Source organism: Schistocerca cancellata, chromosome 10 (genome assembly GCF_023864275.1).
Source record: "Schistocerca cancellata isolate TAMUIC-IGC-003103 chromosome 10, iqSchCanc2.1, whole genome shotgun sequence".
NCBI classification, from domain to species: domain Eukaryota; kingdom Metazoa; phylum Arthropoda; class Insecta; order Orthoptera; family Acrididae; genus Schistocerca; species Schistocerca cancellata.
The window spans coordinates 67,827,925-67,851,823 of NC_064635.1; the positions used below are offsets into that span (position 1 = coordinate 67,827,925).

The 23,899-nt window shown below is 38.0% G+C and overlaps 1 protein-coding gene across 1 annotated transcript in view; it reads right to left on the reverse strand.

The window, feature by feature from the left end:
* LOC126106408 (uncharacterized protein CG43867) overlaps positions 1-23,899 on the reverse strand; it is a 429,676-nt gene that overhangs the window by 47,491 nt on the left and 358,286 nt on the right. Inside the window, exon 17 of the mRNA XM_049912680.1 lies at positions 5,279-5,592. Coding sequence (XP_049768637.1) covers positions 5,279-5,592 — 314 coding nt within the window. The remainder of the gene's footprint in view (positions 1-5,278; positions 5,593-23,899) is intronic.

The following is a 23,899-nucleotide window of genomic DNA, read 5'->3' on the forward strand; positions in this document are numbered from 1 at the left end:
GGTACAGCCATCACCATGAAATCACCTTGTTGTGTGGTGGTTAGGCATGTACTGCATTACCAATTTTTAGTTCAGGCAGCATGTTAATAGAGATTAGCAGCTGCCTCAACCTTTAAATCGAGCAGAAATGCTCAACTGCAGCTAAACATTACAATGCAAAGTTGGCACGTTTTTGTAGATTCCGTTGCACAACATGGCTGATCCATATGAAATCCAAGCTGAAAGAATATGTCAATTTCTTGGAGAAAGTGATTTGAGTGATACTGATGATGAAGTAGATTCCAAAAACAGAATCAGAAGCAAGTGACAACAGTGGTTGTGTTGACAAAGAAGATTTTTCTGTCAACAGTCATGACACTGTGGTAGAGCTGGCAACAGATACATCGACAATTACTGATGAGTGGATTTGGGATAATGTTTGCAATAATCCTCACAGTATGAAGAGCAGCACTGAGGGCGAGATAACATTGCTATTAACAGATCCCTAGGTCAAAACTCATCAGAATTCCATGTACATGATCAGTTTTTGATTCCACATTTCTGGGAGTCAGTGTCAAAGAAACGCTGTACATGTAGAACAGAGAAGAATGGTTTACAAAGCACACTGGTTTCCTGTGACAGTAGATGAGATGAAGGTCCGCTTTGCACTCTGCAATCAAAAAAACCTTCTGTACAAAATAATTGGTCAAAGAGAAAAATAGTACAGACTCCTATTTTAAGTAAAACTACACCTTTAAGAAGACCAAATCCATCTTCATTTTGCTACTGATTCTGCGAATATGATGACAAACTGATGAAGGTCAGAACAGTTATTACTATTCTTCTTGACATATTTCAGAGGGCATACAAGCCTGGAAAAAATTTTTGCATCGATGTGAGTCTGATGAAACTCAGGGCCAATGTACAGTACAAGCCATCAAAGAGGGCAAGATTTGGTTTGAAAATATATAAAGTCTGCTCATCTGACAATGGATACTGTTACATTTTCAAAATTTATACAGGGCTTGAGTCAAAAAAATGTGAGAAACATGTTTTGGATTTGTGTGAGACTTTACTGGATGAATGGAGAGCAATATACATGGATGATTGGTATAGTTCTCCCATTTTGTTTCTAAAGCTATTGGAGAAGAAGACCCACTCAGTTTGAGCTGTAAAACCAAACAGGAAAAACATGCCACCACAGTTCAAAAATTCAGTGCTGACGAAAGGCGAACTGACTTTTGCATCAGCAAATAAAGTTTTTGCTTTGAAACGGATTGACAAAAAGCTAGTGCACGTCCAGTCATGATCAACTTGTCTATAAAGAACAGCAAAAATCATAAGACTAAGCTGAAACTTAATTGCATCAGTGATTATAACACAGAATGGGCAGAGTCAATGCACGCAAACAACACTTAGCATCATACCCTATTACGAGAAGATATGTGAAGGGATATAAAAAATATATTTTTATATGTTAGACATAGCAGTTCTCAATGCAAGCTTAGTACACTACATGATGAACTCCAGTAAAAGGAGAATGAGGTCCACAGATTTTTGTCTCAACCTGGCAGAACAAATTCTGCAAAACATCAGACTTTCTGATCACAAGATTCGCAGATGCCCAAGCCAAAGAACAAATGTATTATGACCACAAGGAAGGTGCTGAAGACATTTTTCCATAAAAATACTGGCAAAAAACAAAAGGCAGCACCAGCTAGAAGATGTAAGGTCTGTTATGACAGAGGACAGCATGGAGAATACTGCTTAAAGTACAAAGAGTGCAAGATCTGCCTACATGTGAATAAGTGTTTTAAACTTTATCGCACTCAGACAAATTATGTATGATTATATTTCACAGTGTAATAGAGAAATACAACAAACTGACTACTCTAATATAGCTTATACAGGGTGTCCCACTCAAAAGAGGCTCCACAAATGTGTAGCAATTCCGCTGAAATTGCACCGTGTAATTTGTGATGTTTGACATGTCAACATTGCACTCTGCAACATCATTCAATGCAACAGTTTGTTTCCATGCATCATTGTGACTAAAGATCAGTGAACGGTGTTTAGTGACAATGTATTGTTATTCTGTTGAAGAGGGCATGTTCCTTGTGAAACAGTATTAGATTACTGGTTCCATTAAGACATGTCAGCGAATGTTTGTTGAACAGTTTGGTGACCAGCATATACTGTCTAAAAGCTGCATTCAAAAGTTAGTGAGCAAGATGGAGAGCAGTGGAATGGTGTTGGATCTTCACAATGCAGGATGGCTGTCACTATCAGAAGAAAAAGTGACTGTCATGAAACAACGATTGTTGGCTTCTCCCTCACAGTCTGTTTAATATTTATATCAGGAATGTGGAATATCACAGAGCACATGTCACAGAGCTGCAAAGAAAGCTGGCACGCATCCATACAGGTTTTCAGTGTTCAGGAACTGAATGTCAATGAACAAAGATGAATTCATTACATTTTGCCATTGGTTGCAGCAATTTATTTTTCCTCTGGCATGGCCTACAGGAACAAACCACAGAATTTGGAACATTTACAAGAGAACATCATCTGTGAAATCCAGGCAATGACACCAGAGGTTCTGGCAGCAACATTCGAGAATCTGCAGTGTTGTGTTCAACTGTGCTGACAAGTCGAGGATGGTCACTTCCAGCACCTTTTGTGATCCACCTTCATTTCCCCATGAACAAGGTATGACATGTTCGTTTCAGTTCATTTCTTGATTTTTATTCAAAACCTTTGAACATAATTTCAACAAATGCTTGTTAGTGGGGCCTCTTCCAAGTGGGACACTCAATAGTATGTTACTGTAAAAACAATCGCTAAAAAATAAGTGTATTGCTGTGTCATGATGTCAATACAAGTACTGTATGCTAACAGGTTAAAACATGAAGAAATATTCTTAAACATTATGTTATAGCTAGGTATCTTACTGTGTATCAGTTACATTGTACTACGGGTCATCTGATGACAGTAGACAAACACAACCGGTAGTGAAAATTAAACCCTTTTTAAATGGCAGCTGAGGTTGCGATTTGAGTAGAATTTCAAACTGAATTACAGTGGCACTCAAAAGTGTTTGGACAAAGTGCTTATGTATGATAAAGTAGAGAGCATCCTAAGGAAGATTAGGAGTCTGTTCCACGGCACAACAGATGTGACATGGGTAGGCAAGTATGTGCAATACAAGATGAAAACTTAACAACTGCAGATCAAAAGTGCTTTGACATAACATTTTACAGTTTCCTTTCTTCAGTCATGAATAGTCATCTTTCACAGTTAAAGACAAAGTCTTTGGTACAAATTATGCCACCACCAAAACTTAAAGAATACTTCATGTCTCAAGGAGGTAGTAACATAGACTGAGACTGGCCATATTTTCAGCATATCTACATAAACTGGTGTGTGTCTGGAATGAAATCTATCAGATCTGTGGCCATATTAGTGACAAACTGTGACAAGGATAACTGTGAAAAACTACCATCAAAGTCGACATAATTGGTAGAAAGCAAGACTGTATGACAAATTACTGAAGACCTGAATGAATATTAAGGAGTAAATGTTCATGTTTCTACAGTAAAATGTCAACTTTGGATTCAGAGCTTAACAGACCACTGTCTATGAAAGAAATCATTTCTCAGCTCAGCAAACAGAAAGAAGAAAAGACCCTTTGCTAAAGAATTCTGCAAGTGGACACCAAATGATTGGTCAGAGATGTAACTCAACAATGAAAGCAAATGTAGTTTTAAGTGTGGATAGAGTTGCCTGAGACTGCAGTCATGTGTCTGCAAGTTGGGCCGAAAGCTTTATTTGTGACAGTCTTTCTGTTTTGCCTACCTGTGACTCAGCATTTCCACCTTATGGTGAGTGGCAACTTACTTTTTCATAATGTTCTTAAATTTAATTTGATGTATTCTCATGGGATTCAGCACATTTGTCATCTTACAAGTGAAAGGTGCAATCCAAACTGCAAGATTCTGAGCATGAAGCATGGATGATGAAACAATATGGTATGGGGACATTTTTCCATCATAAAGGTCCTGACTGTAGCGACATTTTAAGAAAATATATGCTACCTATGCTGGAAAAGTTATACCACAACACTTGACATTCCAAAATGACAATGTTCCAGAGTATCATATACTCTGTGTCCAAGAATATCAAAGGAAAAAAAAGATTAAAATTGTGACACAGACAGGGCACAATTCACATTTAAATCCAATAGAGCAAGTGTGGGAGCCAGTGGACAGATCTGTTGGATGAAGAAATATTAAAATAAAGCCAGTTTCTATGAATTCTTCAGTCTGAATGAAATAACATGCTTCAAGGCAAAATATTATGTGTAACTGATTTTATGTCTCCATGATGCTGTTGTAATAGTACCAAAGGGTTTTGCAACAAAATATTAACATTACTTATCACAAAAAGTGCACTTATTTTGTTTCTTCCCAATGTATTAAAGGTTTGATTTATTCTCAAAACAGTTATGAGGTGCAAATTTTTGAACCATATTTGTTTGAATTACTGAAACTTATTTTCTAATGCAAACATATATTGTGACTACACACATAATCTCGATATACCCTTTTTTTTTTTTAATTTTTTGCTGCTGTAAATTTACCCTTAGCCTGGGAATGCGGGTGAGCAATACTCTCACATTACAACATGAAAGTAGTAAACGATGTGCTGCTCAAATGCTGCAACAGCTGCACTGTATTTTGTTTCGGTATTCATTGTAAGTACCGAATTTTGCATACTCTATGATGATTACAGTAGAATTTATTATAAACATTAGTTAATGATTTCAATTGTGATGCTGTATTTAGATTTTGCTTTTGCACAACACTACTCCATTAATGTGTACTTTAATTGCAAATTATCTGCATAATTTGATTAGCCGTAGTTTTCAAATCCCCCAATTACTGCAGGTAAGTGAGAATTTACTGTGTAAAAGATTTGGAAATTATTAGTTTACTAATTATTTTTATTAATTATTTTATAAAATATACTCATGATATAATATGATATATTATTTTATGTTAATTTTTACATGTTTCTTTTTCTATGTCTTTTATATGTGTTTTATCCATCTGACAATTGGTGAACAGATTCTTTTATCTATCTGATCCTACTATATTTTCGAATACTGATTTTTTAAAATATATATTTTGTTGTAAAGTGTGATATAATGTCGTATATGTACAATAGTTTGCAGAATACTACCAAAAAAACAGTTGACAATACAATCATGATTAAAAGACTTTTGATGAGCACTACTGACTTTGTGTCAGAACTGCGGTGCAGGTGGCACTTGAGGAACCACAACAGTCGGTTGTTGCGTGGCACGAAGAGCGAGACGGCAAGTGCGAGCAGCTGCCAGCCCTGCACAAACACAAACGTGGGCGGGTTCGTCTTGCAGTCGAGCAGGACAGGTGCGGGAGGTGGTGTGGCCTGCAGCGACGTGGGGGAGCCGCCACCGCGCCCGCCACCTGCGCCGCCCGCTCCCGCCCCACTGCCGCTGCCCCCGGCACCGCTCCCCCCGGACGAGGAGGAGGTGTCGCAGGCAAACAGCGACTGCGTCGCGCACAGCAGCAACTGCGGGAGAGATGCAACAGAGAGTTAAGGCGTGTCCGGGTGGACACTACATGCTCAAACATCGAGCAAATTATTATCTAAAAATGTTTACAGGAAGTTCCCAGTTGTCTGGGTGCAGATTATGTGGCTTGCAGATTATCTGTGCTTGGTACAGCAATTTTTGTAAAACCAAAACACGAAGTCTGAAGTATCCTACCATTATTATAATGTTCAGAGCGAGTCAAAAATTACTTTACAACTTTTGAATGATATAGAAATTTCTTGAGATAGCTTACAGAATTGGTAGGTGTGTCATTCTGCACCAAACAACATCACATTTGGTACACATAGAGTATTACTACCCCTTTCCATGACCTGGTGCACTGGTATACAGCACAGTTAAAATGGATACTTTCACTAGTGTGGGGCATGCTCGCTGTGTGTTTTGTTTTCACGAAATTGACTTTGCAATAACTGTTTGGTGTAAATTTTCATAAAAATTTTTAAAAAGCCTCTAACCAAGCCTATCTCATTGCCTCATGGAAGTTTGAGATTTCCTCAATAACTGCTTCCCAGGACAGTGGATTGGCTGTTAAGACCCAATTGCATGGCCACCTCACTCCCCAGGCTTGAAACCACTGGATTTCTTTCTCTGCAGTTTCATTAAATAAAGTGTGTGTGTTTCTCCCCTACCAAACAATGCAGCCAATCCGATTAATAGAATTTATGCTGCTGTTGTACAAGTTATGCCCAATTTGCTGCAACGAGTGTGGGAAAAAACTGATTACCACTGGGACATTTGCATCAGAAATGGTAGTCACAAATGACACTTGGCACTTTTATGAGAAACTTGAGATTGTTTGCTACAAAATGACACATCTACCAATTCTATAAGTAATCTCAATAAATTTCCATGTTATTCTACAATTGTAAAGCCCTTTTGGAATCACCCTGTATATTTTCATTTAGAATGTAAATTTCTAATTGTGAAGACACAGATAATAATAACATCTGTGAGTCATTACACAGCAGCACTTATGAACTGAGGTTTGTGCAGCTTACTGGTGTGAATATAGTAAACAAAATGTAGATAGCAGAGAGTATATGAGGTACTCAAGGAACCTACTGTCATGAACAAATTGGCATTGAAATGCATTTATCAGTTATTAGAACATACAAGACAAATTCATTGGGACTACCCCCTGGCTCTTCAGAAAATGAGGTCGAGTGTCTGGAAAAAGGTGAACTGAAAGCTAGTGATGTGAAACACAGCATGTTTGAGTTGTTTCTGACAAATAATCATATGTAATGTAATGGGCTCTCAAATATGACATGTATCATGTTTTGTAAATAGATTAAACAGCAGTTTGCACTAGAGATAAAAGTATTTTGGATTATCCATGTTCTCTGGTTACCTAGAGAGCCTTAGACCTGCATTAATGCAGATAATCATGAGCTTGCTGTACCTACACATATACGGTTCTCTTAAAGATGAATGGAAGAAATATAGGGGAGTGTGAATGCTAAACACAGATTAAGGTAACTTCTTGAACAGCTGGAAGCAGTAATGAATAATGCGCTTCTCATCTCAAGGATTGGTTTGAAGACTGCATTGCATTACTGGTAATAGTGTGCTGTTGCCTTCCTGTGACCTTATACAGCCATGTACAGCAGGCCTCCTACAGCGTAATGTGGAATCTGAACCACAAAGCACCCCTGGCATTTTTGACAGATATCAATCTTTGCCAGAGGTGAAAGAAGTGATGACTTTCAGATACAATCATAGGACTGATGAGGGAGTGAACTGGAGAACATGGGATTTCTAGTTCACCAGTTACCTACTGTACCACCAATTGCAAAAATAAAGTATTAAAAAACTAATGAAACTTACAAGGAAGTGCCTGCTGACTTTCTCACAGCTTCTGCCTGTGAATTCTTGGCACAATAGTCAGATAAATCCATGACTCACCTCCCCATTCTACTGGCTGTCACTGTAATACCCCAAGTATGAACAGAGGTTTGGACTATATCTATGGAAATGCTATTGGCTGCAACATCCTGATGTTAACTTGAACCCACTCTTCAAATTTCTTATCAAGACTGTTCCTCACATAGCTTACAAGCAGAAATTTATGAGCATACCGATGGACAATCAAATCTGAGTAACTGAGGAATAATCTAACCATTGTGAAGTTGCATAAAGGACAAGCAATTTTGGCAGGAATTAAAACATCAGAAGCTCAAGTCAATTTCTTGAGAAGAGCAATTTTTCAGTGCTTGAAGTGGATTACATCTTTCAGGTTGCCAAAGAAAGAAATCAGGCGAGTCACAGCAGGAGAATATAGGCTCATTTAAACAAAGTGGAAGGTAAGATAGCATCCTGTCTGTTGCTTGCCAGTATGCACTGCAGAAATAAATGATAGTGCCAAATTGAAATTGAAATGAGGCACAAATTAGCTAGCACAGACTGCAGACTGTATGTGGCAAGAGCTTTAGTGGCTGCTGTGGGTTTGTACCACACCAAACGGACAGACCGCATGATGTAAATAGCCTTTCCAAACTATATACAGAATAGACTGGTTGTATAAAATGTTTAGTGAAAGCATTACTGTCACAAACATAAATCAGAAAGATCTAACAGTATGCCCACCAGAAGTTTGTTTCTGCACAGAATAACCAAAATCTCGCCTCATTCTGACATGCTGGGGGTATGAGTATTAAGGCAGATGTTGTTTCAAGAACCAACAAACACATCCCAACCAGCTACTTGCCCCACTCTCCCATTACCTGAACTGTTCAGTTCAGCATATGGAGAGGCATTCAGTAAACCCAAAGAGCAGCACAAATTAACGTCTCTCTCTTACTCAAGGTCATCACACTTCAAAACCACACATCATACTACAACCTGGATGCCTTTGTGACACTAGCCACAACTTTTGTAGTTGATGAAAGGTATAAGATATCTTGAGATAAACTAAGATACTTAGTTACACTAAGAGATGAATGTTTGCATTTTACACTGCTTTCTTTTTACTGCAAGATGGGACACAGAGCACAACTGAATCACTCAGTATATTTAATTTTTGAGTATTCTCCAACACTCTCCCCTTCTGTCCTTAGTTTAATGAACATTCAGAAGTATAATCTAGATTACTGCCACAATGGTCAAATTAATGATCTTTCCCTCACGAGAGGCGACAGTCATATGGAATTTTTTGAAAGAAATTTCCACCATTTCAGTATTAATTGTTCATTTATTTTACACAATCATTATTTCAGCTTTGTGGCCATTCTCAAGTGAAAACTGAAACATTAAAATACGTCAGACCTGTCTGGGTCATGTTATTGTCGAAAAAACATTTCTGGTCTTATAAAGCGTATATGTATTACCGAGTATGAGTACATATCCAAGATACTTCATATTACTAATATTATGCACAATGAGAAACTGTTAACATACTGTATGGCATATTTAACATAAATATATTCCTGTGACCTGCATTTCACAGTTTTTGTGCTATTTTTTCCAGTTTTTATTTTTTCCAGTTTCATTGTTATTTTTTTCCAATTTTGTTGCTATTTTTGATGCCGTATCATACATAGTTATGTGGGAAATGAACTGTCATTTTAAGATTATGCACAAACCCAGCCTTCAGGAAATAAGAAGTTAAAATACAAATTACAACATTCAGTAAATATCAGTTATGGAACTTCCTGGCAGGTTAAAACAGTGTCCTGGACCGAGACTCGAACTCAATTTGCCAGTGTATAAGATGCACAAGCAAAAAAGATAACCCCCTTTTTATGACTTTTTCACAGAAAAAATTTCTGACTTAATACACCTACTGCAAGACAATTATAGCACATACATGCATGTACATCAAATATTTCGGAAATATAAGTTTAAATTATTTAATCATTGTTTCACTTTTGACACTTTGTCCAACTCCCGACAGTGTAGTTTCAAAATCTGTAGACTGCATCCATCTGTTCCACTCCTTCTTCATTAAGTCCCTTAAAAGGTCTGTTGATTCTTACATCTAATGGTTGAAGTAACTAGTAAACCCTTTTTGCATTACAGCCAGCTGAGTTTTCAAATCATTTGGTTTATTTCTTCTGTTTTGTAAGGATGAAACTGATCCAATACTAAGAGGGCAAGCTTCTTCAGTAGACCTCCAGGTTGCCTAAACCAAATTTTATCTAGCCATGCTTTCATTACTCCACATCAATTCATCCAGCCTTTGTTGTGCACATGGACAGTTACTGCTTTTTGCGACTGTTCCTTAGGAAGCACCTTTCTTTTAAAAATCAAAAGTGGCAGCAATTTTGTTCCATCAGCACAGCAAGATAAAATTGTGTAATGGTCCTTTTAGTGTTCTGAAGTTTAAACAGTGACACTTTTTGTACCCTTGGAGTCCACAGTTCTGTTGGAAGGCACATCAAAGGTTAGCGGAGTCTCATCCATGTTTACAATTTGTGAAAGTTCAAACTTTTCTCTTCACCTTGTGTTAATGGCGAATCAAGGAAATTCAACAATTTGTTCTTCATACTTGGCTGACATCTTCTGTGATTTTTGTCTCGGTCCACATACAAAGGCAATACCTCTTTGTAAATCTTGAACACCACGATGTTGAACCATTTAAGTCAGTGAATCCTTTGTTAGTGGATACTGCTTTTGCTGGATGAATGATCAATTTTGTAGAAACTGAATTTCATGCTTGTCCATTTTCTAAAATTCAAGTACTGAGTTCTGCTTCAAGTTTTGGCCATTTAATAGTTTTGGTTCTCAGATTATGTTTACTGCGAGGTGCTTTCTTTAAAACATCTTCCTGATTCCACCAGGTTCTTATCATTTTTTCAGTGGGAGGTAGCCCAAAATGCCTTTCTGCAGCCCTGTTTCCATGTTATTTTGCATAGGCAGCCACTTTCAGCTTAAATGCAATAGTTTATCAATGCCATTTTTCAGCCATAGTTTGAAAATAAACCACAATGTAGATACGATGCAAGTGGATCTCCACACTAAACACAATAATAATTGAAGCTTGAACAAACAATATAAAAACCATTAAAATGGTGTTTGTGCATCCAATGAACACTATACAACTGGAATGCTCAAAATTAACAACTTGCTACCAGCCTATTTTTGAAGGAAAAAAAGTGTGTCATATATGACAGAGAATATGGTATTCCCATTAAGGAATTACGCAAACTGGTCACAAATTAGTGTTTGTACAGATACCAACAGAAAATTCAAAATTTTAAACTTTGATGGCCAATGTATGAATGTGTGATGATGCAGCACAATTTCATGACACAGTGAGCGAGGATAATAAACAGAAGATCTGTTGACACGGATGTCTTTGTGACTTTCATTATGTGTACTCAGATGGAGAGTAACTATGCCTTGAAGACAGCCACGTGAACAATGTATGTGCCCCAAAGACAGGCGTGTGAACAATTTACATAGATGTCAGCATTTGAGAGAGGGCGTGTAATTGAGCTCAATGAAGCAGGATTGAAGTAATTGGTGAATCACTCAACATTTGAATAGGAGCAATGTCACTATTCAAAGATGTTGGCAGGAATGGGTGAACTGTGGATGAACAACAGTGTCAAGAAAGAAGCGATTGATGTAGAGAGATGACGGAATGTGAAGACTGGCTTTCTTAAGTGGAGCAGCAGACTGACAAGAAGACGGGATGAAGTTTGGAATATGGGAGACCTCTGTCTGGCAAATAAGTGAGAAACACCTAGGAGGTGGGGAAGTCATGTGCACCCAGGATCAACACAACAGTGGGAACAATGTTCTTCCCTTCACAGATAATTTGACCTTTCTTTTTTTTTTAAAAAAAAGGACAAAAATTGCTCTATTTATTGTTTATTTATTTTACGCAATCATGATTTCAGCTTTGTAGCCATTCTCAGTTGCATGCTGAAATGTTAAAGTGTGTCTAACCTGTCAGTGACATGTCGTTATCTAAACAACATTTTTCTGGACTTATAGATCAGCTGTCGTATTACAGAATACAAGTACATATCCAAGATACATAATACTGCTGACATTGTGCACAATGAGAATCCATTAACATATAGTATGGCATATTTAACAGCAAATATATTCCTGTGACCTGCATTCACACCAAAACTGTGAACAAATAGTACTGCAATTAGCAAAAAATAAATAAAATAAAATAAAACAAACTGCATCTGGTAAAAAATAATACCAAATCTGGCAAGGGAAAAAATCACAGAATGTGGCAAAAAACAGTTCTGTATTTGACTAAAATGACACCAAAATTGAGAAACAAAATCGCCAAAATTGGAAAAAAACACCAAAAAGGAAAAAAATTACACAAAAATTGACAAACAAGTAGCATAATTGGAAAAAACGCCGAATTTTGCTAAAATATCACTGTATTTTTGAGAAAAATAGCACCAAAGCTGCAAAAGTAACACCAAAATCCGCAAAGAAAAACACCAAATTTGGCTGCAAGATAAAACAATTTTTTCCTGTCTCTGGGTGTTAGCATCTACCCTAAAAGGACTCTTATTGAGATTACTGGCCTTAATATTAAAAAAAGCCAATGGTGAGAGTGGTATTTGATAAAATATGAACTTCACCTTCTAATTGAGGTCCAATAATTTTGAGACAGTACACATTTATACACATCATTAAAAAGACATTACTGGAAAATGTGCTGATCATATACAGGATGAACCCAGATGCCACTCAGAAAATTTTAAAAGCTGTTCAGGGATATCTGTTGAGTATTTTGGTATGAAGGACCTGTGGCCTCCAGTGGTTCATTATGAAGAAACACTCTAATTACAATTCACTCAGTTTGAAATCCCAGTTATCTTTGTTTCCATGAATACCTTCACAACATGGAACATAAGAAACAGAGTAATATGACAACTCTCAGAGAGACAACATAGTGCTACGAGGTGCTACACTTGCCATCACTGCAGGGGCATCACAGCACAGCTTCGCACTTAATGAACCCATATGCGAGATGCATATTGGCCAGCTCTTCATTCATAAACCTGTCTATACTGATATGTAGAGTCCATGCAGGATATGGTGGCTGATGCACAGTGACCAGTTTTCTTTGGAAGCACTGGGCGAGTTCATTCGTTTGCTCGGAACTGGAAACTGACATTGTTTACCTGCTTTCGGCCAATCCACAACATGATGTGGTGACTGAATTGAGACACATGCCCTGCAATATTTCTCAAATGATTATCCGTAAACTAATCAGTAAAAATATGTCATTTCTGCATTACTTATAGCTGCACTTATGTCAGCTTCTTGATGGCATACCCATCACTTCATTAATGGTAACAGTTATTGAAATATTTGCATTTAAGTAAGACACTATGCAAAATTCAAAAAAGTTTGCAATCAAAAATAGGGGTTGGTATGATTTTGCATTTGGTGCATATTATATAATGTGTTACTGCTTATGAAATTCAGCTGACATATTAAATTTTTACAATATTATGAAAAGGATAGTTGCTACTCACTGTACAGTGGAGATGCTGGTAGATACAACAAAGAGACTGTCAGAAAAAGAGCATACGGCCAACAAAGCCTTCATCGAAAAATGACAGCATACGCACATACACTCAAGCAAACGCAATTCACACACACATGAGAACAGCCACTCACAGACTGTGGTCGTGTGTGTGTCAGTTGTGTTTGCATGAGTACGTGTGTGTAGGTTGTCTATTTTTGATAAAGGCCTTGTTGGCCGTAAGCCCACTTTCTGACAGTCTCTTTGTTGTGCCCATCAGTGACTCATCTCCACCATATGGTCAGTAGCAACTATACTTTTCATAACACTGTTACAATCCAACCTGAATTTTTCAATGTTTGATTTTGAATTTTTACTCAGAGTTGGGTGTGAAGTTCTCTATCTGTCACCAGTCTAGAGAAAATTGATCTGATGAAGCATGCTCATTTCCTATTCTGGGGGCCTACAATGAAGCCAGAATGAAATATCCATTATATTCCTCATATTTCATAAACAGTTTGAGAAACAGAATGAGATTTTGGCAAATGATAGCATGCAAAGAGGAGAGTATTTTGCCTTATGGTTATTACGCGAAACTTGTCCGACCCCCGTAGCTGAGTGATCAGTGCGACAGAATGTCAATCCTTAAGGGCCTGGGTTCGATTCCTGGCTGGGTCAGAGATTTGCTCCTCTCAGCGCCTGGGTGTTGTGTTGTCGTAATCATCACCATTTCATCCTCAGCGACATGCAAGTCGCCAAAGTGGGGTCACATCGAAAGACTTGCACCTGACGAACGGTCTACCCGATGGGAGGCCCTAGTCACACAACATTTATTATTTATTATGCAAAACTTCATTATGTACCCTCTTATCCCACTAACTAGAGACTTTTTCAATGAAAGAATGTAATTTTTTACAGACAGTCAATGGCTGGTGAAACGAGACATGCTGTGGGATTTTTCATAAGTTATTGTCCTTACTTTTGCTCTATGCCTCAGTTAATAAACTGCAGTTTCAGAATTCTTTCACAACTGTGTCTGCACAACATGTCTGTGAAGTGACACCGGAAACTTTGCTGTGTTTTGACAAAAGAAGCAAATTTTAACACCACAGCAACAAGAGAAATGTAGGTTTTACTCAAAATTAGACAGTCACGACAGTTCTCTGAAAGTTACAAATAGCTAACAAGCCAGATGAAAATAAATCACTGCTTCTATTGCATTTTCAATGGAATTCTTTCTAGATGTCGTCAAACGGGGTGATTTCCGACGATTTTGTTGTTATTTTGATTGTAACTTTCATATATATTGTTATATTAAATTGATTGTTATGGAAGTGGTAGGGTATATGTGTAACGAATAAAATATCCCAGAACCAGAAAGTGTATGTGTAGGTATATTTATCTGAGGCAGTTAAATGAAGTGTCCGAAGTCACCCCATGGATTGGGGTGATTTCAAATACATGTGTTTTTTAAATCTCTGTCCAAAGTAACAGTATACAGAGGGTGAATTCAGACAGTTACTGCCTTTTTGTAAAATTCTACATGCTTTTTATTTGATTTGGTGACATTTTACACATTTTAAGGTAGCCCTTTGCTACGAATAAGTGATACGGAATGATGGTTTCATCATAGTTGATCATATTGCTAGGTGGGAGATTTTCCAGCTTTGCCTTGATATTGGAGCAAAACATCTTAACAGTCTCTTTGTTCACTTCTGCATGAGCTCGTTTAATATTTTCGCATAAGCAAACGGAAAGATCTTCTGACTGTCGTTTGAGGAAAAAATGCACCAATTCTTCTCCTGGCAAATTATTATGAAATTTCTTCTCTTTTCGGCCAGATTTATCAAGGTAGCCTTTAACTAAATATCTAATATCCAATTTAGTGAAGGGAAATCCCCAATGTGCAGCCCTCAAGATACCTTGCTTCAACATTTCTCCTTCTTGTTTATTTAGCACTGGCTGTCCTCCCATTTTTTTTCAGATGTGCTTCCTGCACTTTATTTTGTAGGGTTGATTTAGGTACAACATACAAACCACATGCCTTTCTGTAAAATAATTTACCACTCTGAATATCACAAACAGCTTTATCTATAAGTTACGGGTCATAATTACACCATACTGTAGCACCTCTCTTGCTCTTATATGTTCTTGGCATTGTCCGAAATCACCCCACACAGTACACAGTTTTGCAAAAACCGTCATTTTATAACCTTGCATGAAAAACTCGACAAACTTGTACATAAATTGTCTCAATTCTGTTAGCTACTGAATGTGTCAACAATTACGGTTACAATAACTTCCCACTCGACGCAACAACAGAAAGTTTCCACTTTACGATAATGCATGGATTTTTAACACTGAGACTGTTCATCATTTATTCACCTAGGGAAACAACTGATGCAAAATAAAAGTTGAGGAAAGCAATAAATGCAATCTTGCACTTAAAATAACTGGCGCACAGACGTTAAAATAAGTAACTCTTTGTTTCTATGCAGTGGCAAAGAGCAAATAAGCCATACTGTCCAAATTCGCCCCGGTGTTCGAAATCACCCCATTTGATGGTACTAACCAAAGTACAATTGATAGACCTTTTTGAAAGGTCATCATGCAAATGTGGGTGTGGAGAGGCCCCACTTAATATTTCCAAAAATCTGAGATTAGGCTTCAATTTAGAATGACACTTCCCCTCCAGCGCTCGGCATTTTCCCTGCAACGGCTGCCGGCATCACCCACCATTACCACTCTCCCCACGCATGCCCTGCTGACTACACAACTTCTAGTCACATTATTATGCATGCATTCTATCCCTGTTATTGTATAATTGAACTTGAGACAGAACTGAGCAGTACCTAATACAAATTTGGTAAAGCTTAAGTAGGCATTACTGTTGTTAACAGCAAGTGCTGTGAGTGAACGGCACAAATTTGTTTCCAAATGAGATTCTCAGTCTGTACAGTCAACATTTGTACTGTTGTGCTAGATTTCAGTACATTATAGATACAAAAATAAAGAGGGGTACAAAACCACAGCAAATGCAATTTCAGTACATGGGAGACATTAGATCTCTTATACCAAAATACTCAGTAAATACCCCTGTCAGTGGAGCTCGCGTCAACCGGTATAGGCAGGCTGGATGTACGAGATGTAGTCTCATCGGGTCTAATGAGTAAGGAAACTAAATAGCTGTCCCATACAGGGGCAGCAGCACTACACAGGAACTACCGAGAGGTGTAGCCACTGGTCCTGTGTCTTGCACGATACATTTACTCGAAAGGAACGAGTTTCAAAGGAAACGAATGGGAGTGGATTTGAACAGAATGAGGTGGACTTTTCAAAAGCTTTTGAACACTGTAAATGGAGACAAAACATTTAATGCCATTATTAAAGAAACATGAGACCCTAGGCTAAGCAATGATAGGAACATAATAAAATGCTTCTGACTAAATAAAACTATTCATAAAAGTCTCCTAAGAGATGTGATGAGATATAATGAAAATTTGATAGAGGTTTTGGGCAGAAGAAAAATAAAATTGTTGAGATTATGTATTTAGAACAGTGTGAAGGCAACGACTGGATGGGCTGTAAAATAAACAAACAGAAGAATTAGATTGGCCTAGAACAATTCTGATAGACCAAATAGGGTCTCCAAAACTGAGCTTGATATGTGCCAGAAATGGTAAGGTTATATACAGAGTGTTTTGACAGTTTTTTCTCGCAGCAGTGAGAGATGTACTTTGAATGCAAAAACCATTCGAAACCCGAGTTGTATTGGGAGTTACTGGGAGAGACACAGAAATATGCAAATGGATCAGTATTCAAAACGAAATAAAGGTGTGGGAGGCAAGTGGTGGATAACCTTGAGTGATGGTCCAATGGGCAGTGGCTAAAAGACAGTAGTAATCAAGGTTATTAGTTGTGCAAATTTCTTATTTACTCGGTCAAATGCCTTTTTTAAAAATATGGATGCAGTTTCAGCAAAGGGGGAGATCATGTCACAAAAAATGAATGAAAACAGAATGCCGAAGATAACAAGAAATTATTGATCAAGAGGGAAAAGATCAATAAGTAGACAAATGGAGGTGGAGAGACCAAATAAAAACCAACCATAGGCAAAAGGGGCACTGAACAAGAGTATGTAACAGGAAAATGCTCAACACTTGAAGAACGAAGAAGAAGAAGAATGTGCTTTCTTCCTTTCCCTTTTTGTCCAACTAAAGAAGATGCTTCCCTGAGCATAATGATTTAGTGATTATGTCCAAAAACAGTTGTTCAGTGGGCACAGATTATCTTTCACTTGTTTGCTTATGAGTTATTCTGCTTGCACTGTGTGTGTGTGTGTGTGTGTGTGTGTGTGTGTGTGTGAGAGAGAGAGAGAGAGAGAGAGAGAGAGAGAGAGAGAGAGGTGGGGGGAGTTAGCTATTATTTCTGTGTAATGATCAATGATGGAATGTACATTATATGTGCACACAAGTACCATATGTTTTTAGGCGGTTTGAGACCATGTCTTAACCAGCCAAATACATTGTATCTTAGGAAATGTCTCTATAAATATGCCATATTATACAGTAGTTTTAAATGAAAGCTTAAAACATTTAAGACCTATAGAACTATTATAGTTCTTTTCTCTTTATTTATGAAGGTTCCAATAAAAGTTATTATCCCCTGTGCTGTATGCAGCATTTATCAACGAAATACGTAGCCTTAAATACAATTAACTGATATAATATCAGTCAATAGAGTTTTCTGGAATATTTTTCTTAGTAAATAAGAAAAAATAAAATTATATATGTATACAAATTTTTATGTATCTTCAATTACAAATCCTATGACAAAGCAGACCACAAAAATCACAAAAATCTATGTGAAAAACCACCAGAATTATATAATTAAGTACATAAATATGCTTTTTCAGCACTGACATGAAAACATAAATCACTATTGTTAAATTTAACATTGTAAATGACAGCCAAAGATAGAAATGAACAAACAATTACACATAAGAGGAAAAAAGTAGGCCAGATTTCTTTCACTTCCAATAATTAAACAAAAAGAAGATAACAGTCCGCAAACATTCAAAACATGCATTTGCTTGAAATTATTAATGAGTAAGTTGGAACGTGATAGATACAAGTGGAATAAGTATGCATTTGTGATAAGAAATTAACATAAAGCAGAAGCGTTCATGCATATATCATTTTGTTGATTCATCACAAAATACAGCAACATGTATAAATAATTTAATTGGATAGATACAAAACATAGTCACCAAGCAGAGGCAGAACATACATAAAAGATGGTTGTAATTGGCATGATTTCAGAACCACTGGCTCCATCTTCAGGCAGAAGGGTTGAAAGGGAAGGAAGAGGGGTGAAGGAAAGGACTGGGGAGGTCTAAAAATAGGGATAGAGTTCAGGAAAGTCAGCCAGAACTGCGGGGCAGGGAAGACTTACTGCACAGGATGAGAAAGAAAGACTTTCCTTCACTAGGAAAAGGGGTAGATTTCAGGAAAGTCAGCCCACACTGCAGATCAGGGATGACTTACCACACGGGATGAGTAGAAAAGACTTTCCTTCTCATCCCGTGCAGTAACTCTTCCCTGACCCACATTTTTGGCTGACTTTCCCGAAATCTATGCCTTTTCCTAGACCCATCCAGTCCTTTTCCTTCACCCCTCTTCTTTTCCCTTCAACCCTTCTGCCATAAGAAGGAGGCACTGGCTCCAAAAGCTTGTCAAATACAGCCATCTTTTATATGTGTTCTGCCACTGCTTGGTGAGTAGATTTTTTTACCTATCCAGTTGAACTATTTTGTCAATAATTGATTGTTTTTGTTGTTATATATTCATGTATAGATGTTCACCAAAGTAAGCTTAATGCTTCAGTTTGTTTATCTTTCAAATTATACAAACTGACACTTTTCATGCATGTAGCAGTAGAATCACAGATTAAAAGTGAATTCCCACATATCTTCATCAACTGTTTTTCTGAGTTATATATAAGAATTGCTATAAACAAATAAAAGTAACTGCACTGAGCACTTGTGAGTTCTTCTCCAATGTAATTTATCATCACTGCAAAGGTAGTGATGTCACAGTACAGACATAACAGACAACATGGTGCAGAAACTACCAAAGGCAACCGAGTGTGGAAGAGGTCAGCCATTGCTGCAGATTCTGTTCTGCCACATTTGTGTAATTTGGTATGACAGTTTCAAGTCTATGCTAGTTGGTCACAGTCACAATTATATGTTTCATTAGTAAATGCAGATTTTGAAACTGAGTGTTCAATTATCTGAGATACTGCAATAAAAAAACTATTTGTGATCTTCAACCAAAGTGAGGAATCCATAACAACCAGAAGAACCTCACATTTGGGAACTTGGCAAAGAATGACAGGAACAAAAATTGTAGAATGTGGAAGATGGCCTGTCTGAACAGACCGAACAGCACACTGGAGAAATGTGAACCGTTGATGGAGAATCCAAAGAATAGAGAACTGCTGAGGGCAACAAGAAGAAGCTTAAACAGAGTCTGCCTGTTTACAAATCTGCTGGACACACTACAGCAAAGGAGGTGCAAGACTGTAGGAGATACTTCAAATGAAGGGACTTTAAAAGTAAGAGTAACCATATGGAATGTGACTGAAGTATCCTTCCAGTTCCTCATATTTGTGCAAATTTTGTGCTCACTATGCACGGTCGAATACGAGTAGGGTGAGAAGAAAGTCGCATTTAATGAACAGGTTGTGAAACAAAGTGACAGTGATGCAATGCACTTTGACAAATTTTGAGGAACCTAAAGGAGGCTCAAACAAAATTTGCGAATGTGGAAGAGCATGAACCATTTTACATCAGGCTGTATCCTATTCCTGTGGCTGAGCAAGCAGAGAAATTGAAAGAATGTTGAAAGCTAGAATTGTAGAATGATCTGATAATCCTCACTAAAAAATCACTACACCTTGTGAATAAAATGGGCAGCAAATCACACGTCATTCTTTTTATTGTTGGTGTCTGTGGCATCAAACAGATCAATTAGAAGTTGCTGATGAAGAAAATGAAGAAACAGATGACAAGTAAGGAAAGAAGGTGAAGAGAATGTATATGACAGAAGCAAAGAAGACTGAGAAGATTAGCAAGAGAAGAAGAAAAAGAAATAAGATAGATAAAGTGAAATGCAGAGGAAACCATGGTATGAGTAGCAGAAGATGAGAAATAGAGGGGGAGAAAAAGGAACCTTATTGAATAAATGTAACTCAAAAATGGTCAATCTGGTAAATACTTCATCCACCACAAATTGTGTGGAAAATATTAAGACACACAAAAATGATGGGATCATTGCAATGGATATATCATAGTCTGCTCACAGTTGCAGCAAATTTACAGACAATGTCGTACCAGCAACTGGAAATATTAAGTGAAGCTCCATTAAGATTTTAGTATGCAACTGTAGAAACTCTCCTCTGTCAATGAGTCATAGATAATGATTAATTAATGAAGACACGAGTGAACAAATTAAATAAATTTTTGGAAATGGACTCTTGCACACTCAATACAAAAGACTGTTGTATTTAGCCACAAATAAGTGAATTCAAAGCAGTGAAGGAGCTGGAATGCACAAGACCGAGCAGTGTGGGACCCAGAAGTGATGTTTTACATTGGTGTGTCGGGTCGGTGTTTATGTAGATGACTAGTGTGCAGAGTTTTGACTGTGCTTCATACAGTCTTCCGATTCCGCTGCCAGCCTTTACGAGGGTCACAGAGTGATCACCTTCTGATCTGCCGCAATGTTCTGATGAGACCTTTCCCTCATTACTACACTAAGGTTACAGGCAACCCACCTTAACCTGCAATTCCAGCAGGACAATGCAAAACAACACTCCAATGACCATAGTTATTTTTCTGGATAGTTGTCGACATTGATTTATTGTGTGGTTATCTGGTTCAGCACAAACATTTTACTCGTATAACAGTGTAATTAAGGATTTTATGATTTTGAATGTCTGGGAAAAAATGTTTGTCAGATAGTGCATCTTGCCAAATTTTCAACATCAGTGTTTATTTATTCATTTATTTATTTTTGGACTGTTTCTTCATCTATTATTCTTCATGCTGTAGTGGAAAAATTGAAGGTAAATGGAAAATGACTGTAAATACTTATAAACTATACAGGATGATTCAAAAACCATTTACAAACTGACATGGCACATAGAGCATACAGCAAGGATCAGTAAACGTATAGGAACCAGCCAGGGGTTGTAATGGACATCCAGGGCTACTAAATGGCATGCAGTTATTTAGTCACATGCTACAAATGGACATCCACTGCACGAGATTCTCAAAGTCTTGTGCAGGTGCACTGAGAAACAGCGGACATTGATGCTGCATAGAATGGCTGTTTGTGATGTGATGATGTTTGGTTTGTGGGGCGCTCAACTGCGTGGTCATCAGCGCCCGTACAATTTCCCAACCTTTGCTCAGTCCAATTTCGCCACTTTCCTGGATGATGATGAAATGATGAGGACAACACAAACACCCAGTCATCTCGAGGCAGGTGAAAATCCCTGACCCCGCCGGGAATCGAACCCGGGACCCCGTGCTCGGGAAGCGAGAACGCTACCGCGAGACCACGAGCGGCGGACCATAGAATGGCGCACCCTCTCAAAGATGCCTGGTGTATCTCAATGACATCCTGTTGTTGACCACAGGAAAAAATTGGTTGTGGACAAGATCAGATATTCGTGGTGGCCATGTGAATGGACCACTGCAAGCAATCCAGTGGCTGGGAATGGTTGCCTGCAGATTTGCCCTCACTTGTCTGCTGAAATGTGTGGGGTCTCTATCACACTGAAATTGAATGCAGTGATGAACAGGCATGGGAACACTACTCAGCATGTCCGGCACAACCTCACACAGGAATAAGAGATATGTGTGACCCTCAAGTCAGTCCAGGAAAATACATGCCCAATTAAACAGTCTCCAACAATGCCAGCCACTCGTTAATGGTAAATTTGTGTTGTGATGCATGCATACGTGTAACATGTTGGTTCACATCTGCCTACGCATGCAGACTGTCAACGTTCATCACACCCTCGAGCGAGAACGTGGGCTCGTAGGTGAAGAGAACTCTCACTGTGAAGCTTCAGTCTGCAGTGGATTCCTGCAGAAACCACCGCACAAATCCCATGTGCTTGTTGCAGTACTCTGGTTGGAATGTCTGGACACATTAAAAATGAAACAGATGCAATCCTTCATTGTGTGCAATGCACAATGAAAGATTGGGGGATCTCAGTGGTGCAGGAAACACTCATGTACTTGTTCATGGTGTACATTGCACCCTTTCAAAAATGCTTTCTTCCACTGCAACAGTCTGTGTTGTTCGTTGGCAACCAGCATCCAGCTTGTGCACATGGAATGAGCTGTTCTAACACAAGTGGCGATTCAGGGTAGTGAATAATGTGTAGCATGGCATCTTTTGATTAGGATATTTCACACTATAGAGTTCCACAACTTCTATTCCATTTCAGTTGATCGTATCATAACTCAAATGCATCTCAGCCATTTCGTGCTATGAGTAGCTAGCCATGTTACTCCCAATGCTTCCACTGCGTGAATGCCGACGGTCTCTGTGTGCTCCACCTGTGTTTGTATAGTGACGCCCTCTTGTGACCCTAGCGCCCTCTCGTGGCATTTTTGACCCCTGCATCGGTGCCATGAAGGTGAACATGGGCTGGAGCATGCATCTATGCAGAGTGCTATTAATACACATTATGTAATGTGTAGATTATGTAGCAAATTTAATAATTTTTTAACATTGTTTATGTTCACTGATGTTAAAAATACTAGTGTGTCTCAGAAAAAGTTTTATATTTGATGTGTCAGAATAAAACAGAGGCTGAAGTCTGTCAACAAAATCTTTATTTATTATTGAAATATACAGTTTAAGAATTTACTTCTTAAAAATAACTTCATTTAAATGCAATCCAGCATGCCAACAGGACTCATTTAAACAATGAACAAACTTCGCTATGGATATTTTCTTTCAGATGGTCCAGAGAATTCACATTATTGAAATACACTTTAGATCTAACATATCCATATAAGAAAAAATCCATGGGCTCAAATCTGAACTGTGTGGTGGACAATTTAAGTCATCCCTTAAGGAGATCAATTTGCCACGGAATATTTCATGAACTCACAGTATGAATGCATTGGACACATGTCCAGGGGCATCATTTCGCTGAAAATCATTACATTGTTTATAACTAGGAAAGTTTTGGAATTCAGGCACCAAACAGTCACTTAACATCATCATTTAATGTTCTGAATTCACTGTAACTGCATGTCAACTCTTGTCCTCGAAAAAGTACCGACCAATTATTCCTCGTGCTGACATCATAGCTGATACAGTAACTTCTGGCAAATGAAGAGGTTTCTCATGTTGCTGTTTGGGATTGGTTTCACTCCAGTATTGACAGTTTTGCTTATTTATGTGACCATTCAGATGAAAATGAGCCTTGTTAGAAAACAAGATGATGTTAAATGAAGGAAACTCAGTCACAACATTAACAAACTTCAGCCTATGTCTGGCATGCTGAGGCTTTAATTCTTGCACCATATGGATTTTGTAAGGATGCAGTTTAAGGTTTTTTTGCAGAATTCAGTGCAATCATGATCTATGCACATTTAAAGAACTTCACAATTATGAATGGAGAGGTTAGCACTGTCATGAACATAGCGATTTACACTCTCTACAGATTCACCCACTCTTGATGACCTTTGTCATCCAGATTTTGGTTTGGTCAGTTTTGAACCA